The 17,939-nt window shown below is 35.6% G+C and overlaps 2 protein-coding genes and 1 long non-coding RNA gene across 3 annotated transcripts; 1 reads left to right on the forward strand and 2 right to left on the reverse strand.

Moving 5' to 3' along the window:
* Positions 1-8,235: 8,235 nt before the first annotated feature.
* LOC142545135 (ylmG homolog protein 2, chloroplastic) lies at positions 8,236-10,153 on the forward strand. The gene is made up of 3 exons (XM_075652125.1): positions 8,236-8,651; positions 9,346-9,545; positions 9,668-10,153. The coding sequence occupies exons 1-3, from the start codon at positions 8,370-8,372 to the stop codon at positions 9,918-9,920; spliced, it is 735 nt and encodes a 244-aa protein (XP_075508240.1). The 5' UTR covers positions 8,236-8,369; the 3' UTR covers positions 9,921-10,153.
* An 80-nt stretch (positions 10,154-10,233) lies between these two features.
* On the reverse strand, positions 10,234-15,040 carry LOC142545134 (uncharacterized). The gene is made up of 6 exons (XM_075652124.1): positions 13,043-15,040; positions 11,819-12,252; positions 11,570-11,731; positions 11,148-11,223; positions 10,734-10,889; positions 10,234-10,600 (listed from the first exon to the last, which is right to left on the reverse strand). The coding sequence occupies exons 1-6, from the start codon at positions 14,372-14,374 to the stop codon at positions 10,436-10,438; spliced, it is 2,325 nt and encodes a 774-aa protein (XP_075508239.1). The 5' UTR covers positions 14,375-15,040; the 3' UTR covers positions 10,234-10,435.
* A 633-nt stretch (positions 15,041-15,673) lies between these two features.
* Positions 15,674-17,398, reverse strand: LOC142545136 (uncharacterized). The gene is made up of 2 exons (XR_012820223.1): positions 17,172-17,398; positions 15,674-16,393 (listed from the first exon to the last, which is right to left on the reverse strand). It is a non-coding gene; the product is annotated as an uncharacterized LOC142545136 (long non-coding RNA).
* Positions 17,399-17,939: the final 541 nt, after the last annotated feature.

The following is a 17,939-nucleotide window of genomic DNA, read 5'->3' on the forward strand; positions in this document are numbered from 1 at the left end:
AATATCCTCATCGTGTGTTTTCTTTATTTTTACGAATGCTTGTACTTGTTGTTTATCCATTACTTTGTATTGCAATATTTATTAACTAATGAAATGCATCGTAAATTTTTTTTAGTGCCACCATGACAAACTTGGCAAAGCTCGAATTCATTGCTCTTGATATTACGGGGAAAAATTATATGACATGGACTCTCGATGTAGAAATGCATCTTGAGTCATTAGGTCTAAGTGAGACCATAAAAGAAAATGGCATATCGACATCACAAGAAAAGGCAAAAGCCATGATATTTTTGCGTGAACATCTCGACGAGGGATTGAAATGTGAATATCTAATTGAAAAATATCGCATGGCTTTGTGGAAGAGATTAAAAGAAAGATTCGAACATATAAGGGAAGTTATACTTTCGACCGCCCGAGATGAATGGAATACGTTGAGATTCCAAGATTTTAAAAAAGTCAGTGATTACAACTCGGCGATGTATAGAATAATCTCGCAATTGAAATTTTGTAGGAACGAGGTTACTGAATTGGAAATGCTTGAAAAAACATTTTCCACTTTTCACGCATCGAATATAACTATACAACAACAATATAGAGTGCGTGGATTTTCGAGATATTCTGAACTTATCGCCTGTCTCCTTGTGGCGGAAAAGAATAATGAGCTGTTAATGAGAAATCATCAGGCACGACCCACTGGTTCAACGGCATTTCCTGAAGTAAATGTCGTAAACAAAAATGAATTTAAATCTAGAAACCAAAATCAAAGTTATAGACAAGATTTTGGTCGAGGACGAAATCGTAGTCGTGGACGTGGAAGTGGTCGTGGTCGTGGACACGGCCGTGGTTTTGAAAATAATCGAGATAGTTACTTCCATAACTCATCTCAAAAGAGTGTCCCAAACCATCCACAGAAAAGGCATCATGAAAATATGAGTGTTAATGAGAATCACTCAAAAAGATTTGAAAGTTTTTGTTTCAGATGTGGTACTCCAGGACATTGGTCCCGTATTTGTCGAGCCCCTGAGCACCTTTGTAAACTTTATAAAGAATCAATAAAGGGGAAAGAAAAGGAGACCAACTTCACTGAACAGAGTGAACCTTTGAGTGATTCAACTCATTTTGATGCTGGAGATTTTCTGATTGATTTATCAGACAATGATCAATTTGCTGGTGGAATAAATATGTAAAATATTTTATTTTTCCATGTACCCGTATGATAATGTTTTATCGCGTGCTATATTTTTTACATATATATTATATTGTATTTTATTTTTATAAATGTATTGTTAGTAATTTTATTTCATTGCATATTTTTTTTAAGTTTCAAACATGGAAAATGCTATGAACAAAGCTGAAGTTTGCATACCCGATAGTGGTACAACGCACACTATCCTCCGAGATAAAAGATATTTCTTGGAACTAAAACCAACAAAAACAATGGTGAATACAATATCAGGTCCTGTAGACTTTATTAAAGGATGTGATAAAGCACAATTTTTGTTTCCTAATGGTACAAAATTTTTGATCAATGATGCTTTATATTCACCACAATCGAAAAGATATTTGTTGAGCTTTAATGATATATTCCCATGGGTATGATACTCAAACAATGAATGAAGGGAATGAGAAATATATGTGTCTTATCACATATAAATCAGGAAAGAAATATGTGATTGAAAAACTACCAATGCTCCCTACTGGATTGCATTATATACATATAAGTCCCATTGAATCAAATATGTTAGTTGATAATTCTTCAATATTAACAAATTGGCATGATCGATTGGGACATCCTGGTTCAACAATGATGCGAAGAATTATAGAAAATACACATGTTCGTCCACTGAAAGACCATAAGATATTTCAGAATAATAAGTTTCAATGTAAAGCATGTTCTCTTGGAAAACTTATTATAAGACAATCACCAGCCAAAGTCCAAACTGAATCACCAATGTTTCTTGAACGTTTTCAGGGTGATATTTGTGGACCAATTCATCCACCATGTGTACCATTTAGATACTTTATGGTATTGATTGATGCATCCACAAGATGGTCACATATATGTTTATTGTCAACTCGAAATGTTGCATTTGCAAGATTACTTGCTCAAATAATAAAATTGAGGAATCAATTTCCCGATTATACAATCAAGAAAATTAGACTTGATAATGTTGGTGAATTTACTCCCCAGACTTTCAATTATTATTGTATGTCTATGGTAATCATTGTTGAGCATCATGTTGCTCATGTAGATACACAGAATGGATTAGCTGAATCATTGATTAAACGTCTGCAAATAATTGTTAGACCAATGATTATGAAAACAAAGCTCCCTATTTCTATATTGGGACATGCAATTCTACATGCTTCTGCATTAATTCGCATCAGACCAAGTGCATATCATAAATACTCCCCATTGCAGCTTGCATTTGGTAAAGAACCACATATTTCTCATCTGAGAATTTTGGATGTATGGTGTATGTGCCTATTGCACCACCACAACGAAAGAAAATGGGACCTCAAAGAAAGATTAGAATTTATATCGGTTATGATAGTCCATCAATCATTCGATATCTTGAACATCAGACAGGTGACGTGTTCACAACACGTTTTGCTTATTGTCATTTTAATGAGAAAATCTTCTCAATGTTAGGGGGAGATAAGAAACATACCGAAAAGGAAATTACATGATATGTATCATCATTGTTACATCTGGATCCAAGAACAAAACATCGTGAAAAAGATGTACAGAAAATTGTGCACTTTCAAAGAATAGCAAATAAAACACCAGATGCATTTACAGATGCAAAAAAGGTAACTAAATCATATATATATACTGTAAATGCTCATGCTCGAATTGAAATTCCGAAGAAACAAATTGAAGATACTCATGAAGTCATTAAACGCCTGAAGCGTGGAAGGCCAGTCGATTCCCAGGATAAAAATCCTCGAAAAAGAAAATTCATAGAGAAACATGATGATCACAAAATAGAGAATGATGTTCATGAAGAAACACATGATGATGAAAATGTTCTGACGAGAATCGTGAAATCTCTATCAATTATATTAATACTTGAAAAATATGGAACCGAAAAGATATAGAAGAAATTGATGGTATATTTACTTATAATGTGGCAATTGACATCATAAATGATAATGAAGATCGTGAACCAAAATCTTTTGGTGAATGTAAAAATCGGCAGGATTGGATAAAATGGAAAGATGTCATCCAGGTTGAATTGGATTCGCTAAATAAACGTAATGTTTTTGGACCTATACTCCTTACACCTGAAGGTGTAAAACCTGTTGGATACAAATGGATTTTTATTCGAAAGCGAAATGAGAAAAATGAAATTGTAAGATATAAAGCTCGACTTGTTGCACAAGGTTTTTCTCAAAGGCCTGAAATTGATTATGAAGAAACGTATTTTCCCGTGATGGATGCAATTACGTTTCGGTATTTGATTAGCTTGGCGGTATCTGAAAATTTAGAAATGAGTCTTATGGATGTTGTTACAGCTTACTTATATGGATCACTTGATAGTAATATATATATATGAAAATCCCTGAAGGATTTAAGATGCCTGAAGTACAAAGTTCAAAACCCATATAATGTTATTCTGTGAAATTACAAAGATCATTATATGGGTTAAAGCAATCCGGCCGAATGTGGTATAATCGACTAAGTGATCACTTGATGAAAAAGGGATATGTAAATAATTCAATATGCCCTTGTGTTTTCATTAAGAAAACAACATCCGGATGCGTAATTATTACTGTATATGTTGATGATTTAAACATCATTGGAACGAATAAGGAAATTCAAGAAGTTGTGTCATATTTGAAGGAAGAATTTGAAATGAAGGATCTTGAAAAAACTAAGTATTATCTGGGTTTACAAATTGAACAAAAAGAATGCGGAATGTTTGTTCACCAGACAAATTATACAGAAAAAATCCTTAAACGTTTTAATATGGATAAATCAAATCCTTTAAGTACTCCAATGGTTGTTAGATCATTAAACGTAGAAAATGATCCATTCCGTCTATGTGAAGATGATGAGGATATTCTTGGTCAGAAGTACCATATCTAAGTGCTATCGGTGCCCTTACGTATCTTACAAATTGTACAAGGCCTGATATATCTTTTGCCGTAAATTTATTGGCAAGATTTAGTACATATCCAACAAAGAGACACTGGAACCGAATTAAACATATATTCCGTTATCTACGAGGAACGACAGACTTGTGACTTTTGTATTCAAAAGATGCTAATCCAAGTATAATTGGTTATGCCGATGCTGGATACTTATCTGATCCACACAAGGCACGTTCCCAAACTGAATATGTATTTACTCGTGGAGACACTGCAATTTTTTGGCGTTCACAGAAACAAACGCTCGTAACAACTTCATCAAATCATGCCGAGATTATTGCACTACATGAAGCAAGCCGTGAATATGTGTGGTTAAAATCAATGACCCAACATATCCAAATCTCATGCGGATTATCATTTGACGAGAAGCCTGTGATACTATATGAAGATAATGCTGCATGTGTTGCTCACATGAAAGAAGGATACATAAAAAGCGACAGAACTAAACATATTCCTCATAAGTTCTTCGCATTCACCAAGAAGCTTGAGAAGAATAAATATATTGATGTTCGTCACATTCAATCAAGTGAAAACTCATCAGATCTCTTCACAAAGGCACTTCATACGACAATATTCAGAAAGCACATATATAATATTGGGATGCGCAATCTACGAAATTTGTGAAGAATTGTTCGTGTCAACATGAGGGGAAGTTTACGTGACTACACTCTTTTTCCCTTAATCCCAATGAGTTTTTCCTAATAAGATTTTTAACGAGACAGTATAAAAACACGTAATGAAGACAATCATTATGATCATCATCACAAGGGGGAGTGTTGAAAATTAATATCTAAAACATGTGTGTTGAATATTTGAATGTTGAAAATAAGAGTTGTAAATATTGAAAATTAGTGTGTGATGATGTAGGCAATGATGGATTTATTTTTGAATTATTTGTAAAGAAATTATATAAATAGCCTCACCATTTATGAAGAAATTTACAATTGAGTTGAGAGAAAAATATTATAAAGTGTGTAGTTTGATAAATTTGAGAGTTTGAGATTTTTACTTTTTACCATAAATTTTTACTTTTTCATAACATTTATCATTATTATTTTAAAATTTGACGACTACACATCTCAATTTTTTTGGGATGTTAACATTAAATTGTTGTTTTTCTTTTTCCAATTAAATCAAAATATATACTATTGATTTGTTCATCTATATAGAAAATTATAGATCATGTTTTCAAATGTAATGCTGGGGAATGTTTCTGTTCGTGAAATACACAAAATCAATTCAGTGCCCAGTTAAGGTTAGGTATTTACGTACATAATGATGGTCTAACCTTAATTAGTAGTCCTCTCGCATAATAATTAGTTTGGCAGTTGGTGTGTGCGAAAGAAAACAGAGACGTGATTTCAGCATTTACGAAATGTCGATTTCAACTCATGTCGTAAGAGTATTTGATGCCTATTTTTATTCGTGACATAAAATAACTATGTTTATATTCATAATAAAAGTAATATTTTGGTATAAAAAATAATATTTTTCATAGATGACCCAAATAAAATATATGTATCACAAAATTGTATCTTAAAAACGTGTGTTGCTCCTAATTATTGTTTAAATACAATTCACACGAGTGGCATTAATTAATTAAACACCAAGAAACAAAACAAAAAACACTTTATTAAATCGATAGTGGATTTGGGCCTATTTAAAGCCCAGTGGGCTATTTCTTGCCTCCAAAAGACAATAAATAAATAATATTAAGAAAATATGTATTTTTAAAAACAAACAAGTAGATAATAGGGGATATGGTAGGGCCAAGGTTCACATGCAAATCATGAAAATGGTTCCAACAGCAAATGTTCTCATCACGTGCCCCATTTGCTATTGCAAGTAATTAGGTTTTACCCGGTATTAATTGCAATGACACCAATAATTAAATTCGACATCTACCTTTCATTTCATTGTCAAAGCCGTTTTGTTCATGTTATCCATATGGCTAATGCATTGACCCATTCAATACATGATACATCTGCTGAGTGGATAAATTAAAATCACTCATTCAACTATGATATATAGATGAGTGACCATGATTCTTCGTTCAACACATGACACATGCGTCATGTGTTGAGTAAATGAAGACATTACTCATATGAATAATATTTATCGAACCTCTTAGGGCCATGACTACTTTAACTTGTCTAGAAGCATCAAATTAAAGCATCTCCGAGCTTTGCGTGATAATTGAAATTCCCGCCAAACATTGCAATACGTCTCTTTTGCTTCTGATATCATCATAAATGGTACAAGTAGTTCATCATGTTATCTTGATTATGATTACACAAAAAGGGAAGGAAGATACGTTCTTGCTTACTACGACATTAGATAATCCAACGGAGGACAAAGAACGCTCAATCCAAATGCAAGTTACCCCACTGAAGTGTATAGAATTGCAGCAAGGACCAAAGCAAACGGGAAATGGAATGACATAAATCTAGATACAGGATCTCACAGGCATGCAGACTCGGTGCAAGCATAGTTTAATTCGATAGGTTTAGTAATTGTTATACAAAATGTATGCTGAAACAGAAAGGTATACAAAACCAGCGAGCTGGTACAGCGAACTAAACAGTAGCACAATGCATAAAATAAAGCAAATCGAGGCCTGTATGTAATACAGTGTCCTTAAAACAGATTCGTCCCCTCCGGTGTGCTTCGAGGATGAACTTGGACGTCTGTTTCCCAGGATACAACGGAACAACCAGCAGTACCTTAGCATGAGATACCACAAAGGCGAACTGAAATGTACCTGAACTTTAGCACGAGACAGAACGAGAAAAAGAGCAGCAGCCGGTGGAAGGAGCAGCAGCCGAGACAACAGAACAAGCAAAGCGTCGAAATAACAGAATGTAGGAGAGTGTGTTGGTATATCTGAAAGACTCGAGGCTGCCTCTATTAATAGGCACTCATATGGACAGTTACGGCTGGCCATCTGAAAGGCCAAAGGTCAGCAGCTGGAGCACCAACGATCATTTCAGTTACAAAACCAAGGGTCAGCTGAAATACCAAAGGTCTTGGTCCATAATTCCAATTTTCGAAAATAAAAATAGCAAAAGCCAGGTGAACACCTTGGTGGGAAATTTTGCTTTGATCGGTCCGACATTCGACGCACCCAGGTCGCGCTCGTACGCTTGCACACAAGTCAAGCCTTTTTCCCACTGCAAATCGGTCCCATGATTTGCACCCCTGCGCCTGTGCGCGCGAGAGAGAACCTCTTGACCAATCAATGTTACACCTTCATAAAGTGTAACACTATATAAACTCACCAATGCTATGTTCATTTTCCAATGTGGGACATTTCCCACTTGCCATCTACTAGGCCTTGTCCAATTTCTCATTCAAATAACAAGCCCAATAAGATTTTATAAGTCCAACAGTAATGTCATAAAGGACGATATGTCATTATTGATAAATGGCTGGAGAGCAACTATCCTTTTACTGAATCAACATGTCTTTTACAAAACTTGATCAAGAATAGAAGAGATACAATATGAGCTTTTGTTCCCTCGATTCCGTCGCTTGTTCTTGATTCGAGATTATAAATTGCAGGAAAAATAAGGATCAAAGTTTGGATTCTTCCCTTTAATAGAGCTGATTTCGTGCCGTTGGTCTTGGAAGTTGCTTTCTGTTATGGCCTATCAAATAACTTCCTTGCTGTAACTTTCAAGATTTCGAGACATCCTTTAACATGAACATGCAGGAAGCAGCTACTTTCAGACTTGTTGTATCCACACAAACAGCCAACAGAAACGTTCTACAAAGTTGAACAAGAATTGGGATAACAATATATCGAGACTTGTTGCATGCACAAGTTTGATTGAAATCCAATAGCTTAGCACAAATTCTTAAAACAAAACATAAATAATAATTATCCTATCCATAAAATTATCACTATAAACAATTTTTTGACTGTGCCTTTTTTTCTAATCAAAGAAACCCATTGCATTAATCACAACAAGAAGTCATTAGACATAACTTTGTTTCAGAAACAAAAGACTAAGCTAATAGAATTAATAATAATAAAATGACCCCCGATTCCAAAAGATATCATCCATAGAAAATATTTGTATACTCCACACACTGGAAGATAAGAGGGATAGGGTAGATTCAGAATTTCCTAAAAAGCTGGGGGTGATTATTTCCATTTATCCAATTCACATCCCAAGTTGTTATCTTTTCTCTCTCCCTCATCTCTGTTCAAGATGAACAATTCCTGCTCGGATGACCCTAAAAACCCAGCCTCAAACTTCCTCGCACTCCCGCTTTCATCACCACCTTTTAATTTCATCCAAGTCGCCCCATTTTTCAGACAGAAACCCAAATTCCTGTTGTTGCCGGATACTTCCAATGCTGTTCGGCAAATCCGAAGATCCATCATTTCGAATGTCGACAAATGCATCCAGATGCTGCATCATATCAGTTCGCGAAATGGGTTTCTTGATACTATAATATCACTTTCTTCTCATCTTCAATGTTCTTTTCAGGTATTCTATTTATCCAATTCAAGATTTTGTTGATGGGTTTTGGGGAAATATGAGAAATTTCTGCTGTTTGATCACTGTCGCTATTAGTCAAGTAAAAATACTGATTTTTGTGATTAGGCTACTACAATTTTGATGAGTAGTTTTATCGTCTTGCAGAGAAGTCGATACGAGATACATACATTATTCGAGATTCGTCGTTTGTACGTTCGAAATTGTTTTTATTGTCGTATGAGACTGACCATTATCAAGTATTTGGGTTTCTTGGAGTAGCTCAGGGCACTTTGTTGGTATTGTTAAAAGCTCAAAATACACTTGTTTGCTAAAATTTTCCGTTCTCCTTTTACCCTCCCAACCCCGTGTTTTGGGTTTGGGGTGGGGTGTATTGAGTATTAATGGTTTGGTGCTGCTCGAGGAAAAAAGGCTTTTTAACTTTTCCAGTTTTGTTGAGCAATTTACTTGGTGATGTAAGCGTATGTGTATCTTCTTTCGTAGAATTCTTGGTTCTCAATTTCATTCTTAGTGGTCGTATAATTTCAGTCGGATCAGCATTAGGATAAGACTTTGGTGACTGGCATCTGAATTTACTTGAAGCTTTGAGATATTAGGGATGCCGAGCCATTAGAGGCTATGGCCCTCTATTCTGGCCAAGAATGTTGACATGTAATTCACCACAGTAGTTTCTTATTTATATCAGATTCCGCGTAGAAACTGCCGGAAGTTGGATATGCTGTCCAATCAAAATTTTGCAGCCATTTTACCAGGGGATTCAGTTGCAGGAATTGTGGTTGCTAATGGAATTTTGAATTTTTTGAGCATATACAACACTTTGTTGGTCGTCCGGCTTGTTTTGACATGGTTCCCTAATGCCCCACCAGCAGTGGTCAGCCCTCTCAGGTAATGGACATCATCATATCTTTGAAATGCTTTTGAATGATTTAAATTATTTACGAGCGCATAACTCTATGTCAAATCTGAAAAATGTTGAAATCAAGACATGTGATTTGTTTCTTTTTCAGCACCATCTGTGATCCATACTTGAACATATTCCGTGGAATCATTCCACCACTTGGAGGGACTCTGGATCTTTCACCTATATTAGCATTTCTTGTTTTGAATGCTTTCACAAGTACAGCTTCTGCTCTGCCTGCTGAACTTCCGCCCACAGAAGTATCTTCAGCAGACATTACATTTCAGACAACGGCATCTCAGAAGAAATGGACGAGAAGAATTGATGCTAACAAGTCGACAAGATCCAATGGTTACTTTTAAGTTCCACTCCCAACTTTTAATGTTGATTGATGTATCGATTGTCCTATCCTAGATGTAATGTATGTCATAATATTTACATGCATGTGATGTTCTTGACTTTCTTTTTGAGTCTGGTAAATTCATTCTTACTTGGGAATTCGGGAAAAAATTCCAAGGGCTGATACGAGCACCAATACAAAAAATAATGTTGACTTGTGTTTATATTTTAGATGCTTAGACAATTTGTGATTGTATATCTATACGTTTTTATGTTTTAGATGCTTAACCAATTTGTGATTGTATATTTGAAATAACAGAAGAAACTCAAAAGATGGAATCAAGAACTAAGTCGGACCAACTAAAAAAAGTCAAACATAATCAAAGAATAATATGTTCGCTCGTTATCAACAATTCATAGGTAGAATCATGGATAAACATGTAATCAAATATCTCCTTTTTGGGATTTCACAAGCTTTTGATTATTTCTTTTTCGTTCTGGTTTTGTCAGAAAATCTACAGTGTGGAAGAAATAAAGTCTAACTGTCATTTGTCGAGTCAACTTCAGGAAGTGTGCAAACTGAGAGAGGCGAATGGCATAGCAGCACTTCCTCAGGCTCTATGTTCTCCAGTATTGGTGTCATATTCAATCCGATTATCCGCACGAGTGGATTTGAGTGTCCGTTGACAAATACACTGGTGATCTGCAGAAACAGAATATAGGTCATCCGACAAATTTGGTTAATGATAGCTCGTAAGCAAATCAATAACAAGCTGAAAATAAATTACAATAATTTTGTGAAGAACAAAACACATTGTTGGCTTTGGCAAACACACCTGCCCACAACCGAATATCTTAAGCAGCTTCAACGAGGAGCAATTATCGACAATCAATCCTAGAGCCTCATTTGTAATTCTGCGGCACCATGATATGTCTAAACTCGACAACTTTTTTGAATAACCCGCAAGTGACAAGGCCGTGTTCGATCCAACCTATAATTCATCAATAATCAGATTCAAGTATCAACGGAAAACAAAGAAGAAAAGAAGGGGAACAAAAAAACCTAGCTCACAAGGTGCTGACAACGACCATTGACAGGTGATCTGTCATGACCATGTTTGATATAAAAGCTTATTTGAGTTATATATCTCACATGGTGGCTAAAAATATTACGTAAATGTGGAGCGAAACACAAAGAATACAGCCAGCCATGAAACAACTTTAAATCTATGTGTACCAGATAGTTGTACCTTAGTCACATTGTTCAGCGAGAGTTCCATCAAAGACCCTCCAGAACTTTGCATAAATGCCGCCATGGCTTCATCACTGGCGTGTCAAAATAAGAGTAGTAGATTACTCTTCAGGAAAGATGAGAGAACAAAAGCTACTCAGTACTCACAAGCCTCGATGATTTATAAAATAAATAATAGCAGCAAGTGAATTTTCATTCGCCAAAATTGTCAATACAGTTGTCAGTTGCTAGCTGAATGTTGATATGATCAGGTATGCTAATGGTCATAATTGAATCAATCCATGTATTACATTATCAAAAAACCAACAATCAAGCTCATTAAATTCAATCAAATGTTTGTCGTGCATTGCATGCATCGGACATGAGGATGCAAAAATCTAGCATGAAGCGAGCAAGAAAATAGAGAGCATTGATAGAAACCTGAATCCATTGCGGCAAAGTTTGAGCTTTTGAATTGATCTACATCCATTGGCAAGATATTCAACTCCTATATCTGTCAAGTTATGCAGATTTGATATGTTCAACGAGCATAAATTGACACAGCTGCTTCCAATGATTTTGAGAGAGGAATCAGTCAGTTCCCTGTAGCCAAAGTACGGTCAGAAGCTAAACTGACTTAAAATACATCCTATTTTGTCTCTCTGTCACAGGCAACTCGAATCAACTTACAAGCAATTTGCCAGATCGAGTTCCTTAATACTTTGACCACATGCTTTAATCACTTCGCTGATGAATTGATCGGTTACAGTCTGAACATTGGCAACAGATAAAACTTCCATGCATCTGAACTTTTTGAAAGAGGATAGAATCCGCATTGCATCTATTTTTTGGCAGTCATCTATATAGAGCTCTCTTAAATTTGATCCCAGATAATCTGCTATGAAGTTGATACCATCGCAGGTCAAAAGGCTGCACTGACCCAAATTAATAGACCTTAGAGCAGGTGCAGCAACCAGAAGTTCTTTAAGCCCACTATCCGATAATCGACAAGCACCTCTAAGGGATACAATAGCTAATCTAGAAAAACTGTTTGATGATCGAGTAAATGTATCCCTGAATGCTACATCAAGCATGCATTGACCACAGAGGTCAAGTTTTAGAATCTGCATCCATATCGCATCATCAGTTGCTTGTTTCTCTAACTTAAACACAAAAAAACTAGCAGTAAGAAAGTAATAACTTTAACATTAAATGAATAGCCTTTTTTCTACAGTTCTGAAACAAACCATTAATACCCCAAAGAACATCAACAAAAACACTTGGACTCTTGGGTTGTAATAGGCTGATCAAGGAAATAGAATAATAAATAGTCTACTCGTACCATCTATGTAGCATGGACACCTTAAAAAATTTCTGAAGTAGGAGACGGATACGGCGAGCGGCAAAAAAAAAATTCTATTTTTGGTTTTTTCTTTTTAGATCACTGTTCTGAAGATGTATATTGTATGTATTTACATAAATATGTATATTTCTACAATTTTTAACACTAAATTTATATATATATATATATATATATATATGTATATAATATTTATATATTTTTTAATGATTGTCTTATCCTAGTTGTATAGCGTCTTATATTTTTAGAAGTTACCGTATCGTCGTATCCGTATCATATTCGATACAATACCCGTACCCGTATCCATGCAACACAGCGTACCATTAGTCAGCCAAATCCTCATCCACTTTCAACACTACCATAGAACATTATTTGTAATGCTAAAAAAATAATAGTCTAACAACTTCCATGCACGCATAAATATATGATAAGGGAATGCAATTATATACCCAAAAAAAATCCAAATATAAAGTTGTGCATAAATATCGAAACATGACTACCTTAAAAAAGCATTTATAAAGTGATTATGATAAAAGGAAAACAAGAAGTGTTACCCTTAAATTTTTGGTCTGGAAATTCCCAAATATGTGCTGAAATTGTGTTTCTGTTAGCCAAGAACTATTCTTTACGCTTATCTCTGTTGGATATCCTTCCACCAGGAGCTTCAGAATATGAACACTCATTCTATTTGTATCACACAACGCGTCGGTCAATCTTCTACGAAGAAAATCAGGAACCAATTCAAGTGACAGTATGCCCTCAGCATTTTGAGCAAGACCTTTCAAGGACAGATCCAGCAGTGAAGGAACAAGGGGCATGGTAACGCTATGGCCCCGATTTTCTTCTGATGGTTTCCACTCGATTGAATCCTGTGCCTCTCTCTTTGAAGTTTTTTGTCTAACCAACTTTAGAGCTTCAGCAAAAGGACCAGGCATTTTTCCTAATAGTTCATTAGCTTTTATGGGGGCTGGCTTCATTTCCTGACTAGAAGATCCATTTCCACCATTTTCAATATTGTAGTTCATGCGAGCAAATCGTCTAGCAGTTTCTCGCAGGACCACACAATTCGTTGTTACTCTGGGTCTTAATACTTGCTCTTGTCTTACCTCGGCGGCCACTACAGGTATGGCAGGGGATGCTGTTGGCTGCCATGCAATGACTTCAAAATCCTCTCGGGACTCAATAGTTTCCGTTGAAAAGTAACTTTTAGGCCACAAATCCAAAAGAATGGGATGATCGCTGTCAAGTGCTAACCATGAATCATCTATATGTGCCTTTCCCTTTTCCTCCCTAGTATATCTCCCCTCACAACCTGCCACCAAACTGCTTTCACCAACAAAGCAATCCATCTCATACATTTCCAATCCAAGGTTTAAATTTTCTATATCACCATAAGACATCCCGACACCTTTTTGTTCACTATTTTCTTTACAGCCATAGTTAAAACCTACAATTTCCACCTCCTCATCACTATCATCCGATACAATGTCAATGACTTCCACTCTGTTTTCTTTTATCAAGGGCCTCTGAGTAAATTCTTGAACTCCTGTTTCTGTTGCATCAACCGATGATCCAAAAACGGGAACATTAAGTTCATAACCCAGAGATTTATGCTGTTCTGTGTTCCCAAAAAGCAGATCAAAGTTTACATCGAAATCCCATTCATTGGACAGCGTCAGGCCACCAAAAATCACACGACCAAAGTCTCCAGAAGCTTCATCTTCAAAAAGTCCCTCAGTTCTATATGTTTCTGCAGCATCTACTATTCCATTATTGTTACCAGTAACCGACACCCCATCACTATTATCAATCCCACTCAAGAATCTGCCTTTCTTGAACCCCAAACTCTCGTTAAACCCCTTAACATTTTCGTTCACCCTTTTCATCCCAACCAACTTCAAGATAACCTTTATCCTTCCCAATAAAATTAGGAGTGAAAGTTATATCAAAACCCACACAAAAACTTAGGGCTTTTCTTTAAAAAGAAATAATCCATACAGGAAATTATCAGAGCTCTTCACATCAGGAAAAACACATCAGCGATTAAAAAATTTCAGGGCTTCGCCGTAAAACCAAAGAACAAAAAGAAAAAGAAAAAATCTATAAAGAATATCAGGGCTCTTGACCTCAAGAGTTTTCATCATCAGAAGCTAAATCAAACCTAAACAAAAAATTCAAGGCTTTGCCATAAAATCAAAGAAAACACATGTTTAACAACCAAAAAAAAAGAAGAGGAAAAAGTCCACTAAATCTCAGACAATAGGGATGATAAAGAAATCAGGAGGGTCGTGAAAGAACAATGGTGAAGATAAAGAGGATTCGAAATGTAACATATCACTTGATTCCTGAGGGTATTTATGTAATGTGAGAGCGAAGATGTTGCGGCTGCCAATATATGAATGAATAAAGAAATGGGCAGGCGTATGCACAGGGGAATCCGAATTCATTGACGAAGACTTGTGTTCCAGACGAAGCGTAAAAAGCTAAAGCAAATAAATTGGGCAAAAGGGGAAACCTTGACTGTACAACTTCCTGTTATGGAAGCTGAATGGATGACAAGTACAAGACTAGACTAGCATTTTAACTATATTCACGAATTACTAAATAAAATTCCAAAACGTAAATAAAAATTCATTTTAACTATCACTTTGAAACTTTTTCCATTATTCGTTTAGTAGTATTTTATACATATTAAAAGAAAAACCATGTGCTTCTAAGGGTTTTTCAAGACAGTTTTCTTTTACTTAAATTTTATCTTCACAAAACAATATGTTGCTGTTGCTTGTCATCTTCCAAGATTTGGAAATCTTGACATGTCAGGATTTCTTGAGTTCCAACTGGATTTGAGAGTCATCGTTTACAAGCTTCTGATTAGTACGAATTTAAAAGTAACTTTTTTTTATACAACATAAAAGTGATACAAGTAAGCAGAAATCAACATCCATCATTTTGTAAACATATATTCAGATAAAACCGTTTCAAAAAAATTAAATTATGATTTAATACGTCGATTAATAACTAACTATACTCATTAAATCAGAACCATAAATTACAATAACTCTACTCAAACTTGGAAAAATTATCATCCAATATATACTTGTTCGACTCGGAATTTAGAACAAGAAGACAATCCCATTCTTCCAAAGTTTCTCGCAACTATCTTCAGCTTAACAAAAAAACTTCAATACAGCCAACAAACGAGAACTATATAGATGCATATTTTCGATGATCACAAACTCAACTTTGAATAAGAATCCCAAGAACTGCGAGCCAATATACAATCTACCCATAAAAACATCAAAATATGAACCCATAACCTAGTGCGATTATACATGCAACCGCAACCTGTAAAACAGGAAATTCTCCTCTATCCAAAGCATCACCACTACTACAAACATCATTACCACCACTGAAGCATCCAGGCCTGCTAATCTTGGCCACACCTCCCTCCAAAACAAAGCTCTGGTTTGAGTTTCCATTGCTAAACAGCACACACCAGAAGTAAGGAGAACTGCCATCCGAGCTGCTAACAGCAGCACCAACTTCTCAGTGATTCTTGCTTTGAAGCATTCCTATGCTCTTACTGTTTTTCATCAGAATTCCCGAAAATGCTTGTAAAGGATCCACATATTCTGACTGGCATGCGAGCATACGGCCAGTAATTGGGGCGAGAGTCGAGGCTTCGACACCACAATTGGGAGCAAACGTTTCCGCAAACTCCGAGTCGGATGGTTTCTTGGCATTTGGCTCACCGACAGAACTACAATCACCATTGTATGCTTTTATGTATTGGAGGGCAATACAGGCCAGGCCGGGGTTACTGTATAAAGATGATGATTTGCTAGCTGTTCTATTGTCGTTGATTACAGACACCAGCTCATCAGCAGGATTATCTGTAACTTTATCTGCGTTTCAATGAGAGAATAATCAATCCTGTCCGAGCCCATGAAGGATGACAATGGAAACTATCAGAATAGATAGAAATTTGATAAATTGGAGACATCCCTATTTTCCAAATTTTATGTTCCTCAAACACTACAGATAACATTTGGATAAATCGCTTATTTTCCAGAGATACTTCAGTTTGGAACTAGACTTTAATATTATCGAAACAGTGAATTACCGGCGAGATCATCTACTTAAAGAAGTGAAAGGAACAAACCCAGCTTCATACCAACCGCCAAACAACCCCGTCACCCACAATCACTCCAAGAATCGGTAGTTCAAATCATAAACATCGTCACATGTTCCGATTTTTATCGAAGAACGGATCGAATAACCTTGAAATTTTTCAATGGCCAAGTCTTGTGATCCCAACCCGGGATAGAAATAACCAAGAAGAGAAAAATACGATCCTCGTTCGCAGTAGCATAGATAATCAAACAATGTAATGCTTATCCACAGATCTAAATTAAAAAATTTAAACGAATGGGAAAGAAAGTCCATATTTGACCTCCACCCATTTCTTTACTCAGTTTCTAGCAAATGTAGAAACAATCAAATCAGACAATTATCAGTGTTGTTTAAAATGGAAACTGAGCTACTAAAAACAACAAAGAAAGATTCGACTCCCTCCACTGAACCTTGATATAGTCGGGCATGCATTGATAAAACTGAAGCAAGATTACTGTTTTTCTTTTAATGAAGAAGATAAAGTAGTACCGTATCAGAAGAAAAACTTACTTCGAACGTCGGCAGAAGCAGCGACGGAGAAAATGGAAAGAAGAAGGAATACGATATTTGCCATCGCCGTTGTTCGAAGCTAAGAAAGTAGTTAGAATATTAATTAAGGAATAGTTTGCGTTTCTTTGTTTGTCTATACGAGCACCGTAATTCGTCTCTTCGAAAGGACAGTTTTGCCCCTAAAAAGTAGTTTTAACTTGTGTTTGTTTTTGGTTTGGCAGCATGCCTGGGGGCTTGGGCTTGGAAAATGAAAAAAAGATATTTTGTCGAGACCAAGCACAAAATAGGGAAAATTATCTTCGGACAAATTACGTTTTTGGTCTGTAATTTACATTTTTTCTAATTTTAGTCTTGTTATGAACAATTTACGTTCTTAATCCAGTAATTTATAATATTTTCCAATTTCAGTCCTTTTCCCCCAAAATTGAAATATTCTTCCGGAAAATGCATAGCTGACGGCCGGAATGCTGAGCTGTAATTTGAATTGGGGTTTTTGATTTTTGGTGGCCTTTTCAAAATCCACGTAAGTAAATAATATAATAAAAAAAATAAAACTAAATCCACATCACTTTGAAAAATAAATCCACAAACATATTCCAAATTTTTTTTTAGAAAAAGAGTACAACAATTATTTAAACATAATCTCAGAAAGTGGCTCAATTTTAAAGAAAGCCATTACATGTTTGCACTGATACATACATTTTCCGGAGGAATATTTCAATTTTGGAGGAAAAGGACTGAAATTGAAAAATATTATAAATTACTGGA

Source organism: Primulina tabacum, chromosome 5, assembly GCF_025594145.1.
Source record: "Primulina tabacum isolate GXHZ01 chromosome 5, ASM2559414v2, whole genome shotgun sequence".
Classification (NCBI taxonomy): domain Eukaryota; kingdom Viridiplantae; phylum Streptophyta; class Magnoliopsida; order Lamiales; family Gesneriaceae; genus Primulina; species Primulina tabacum.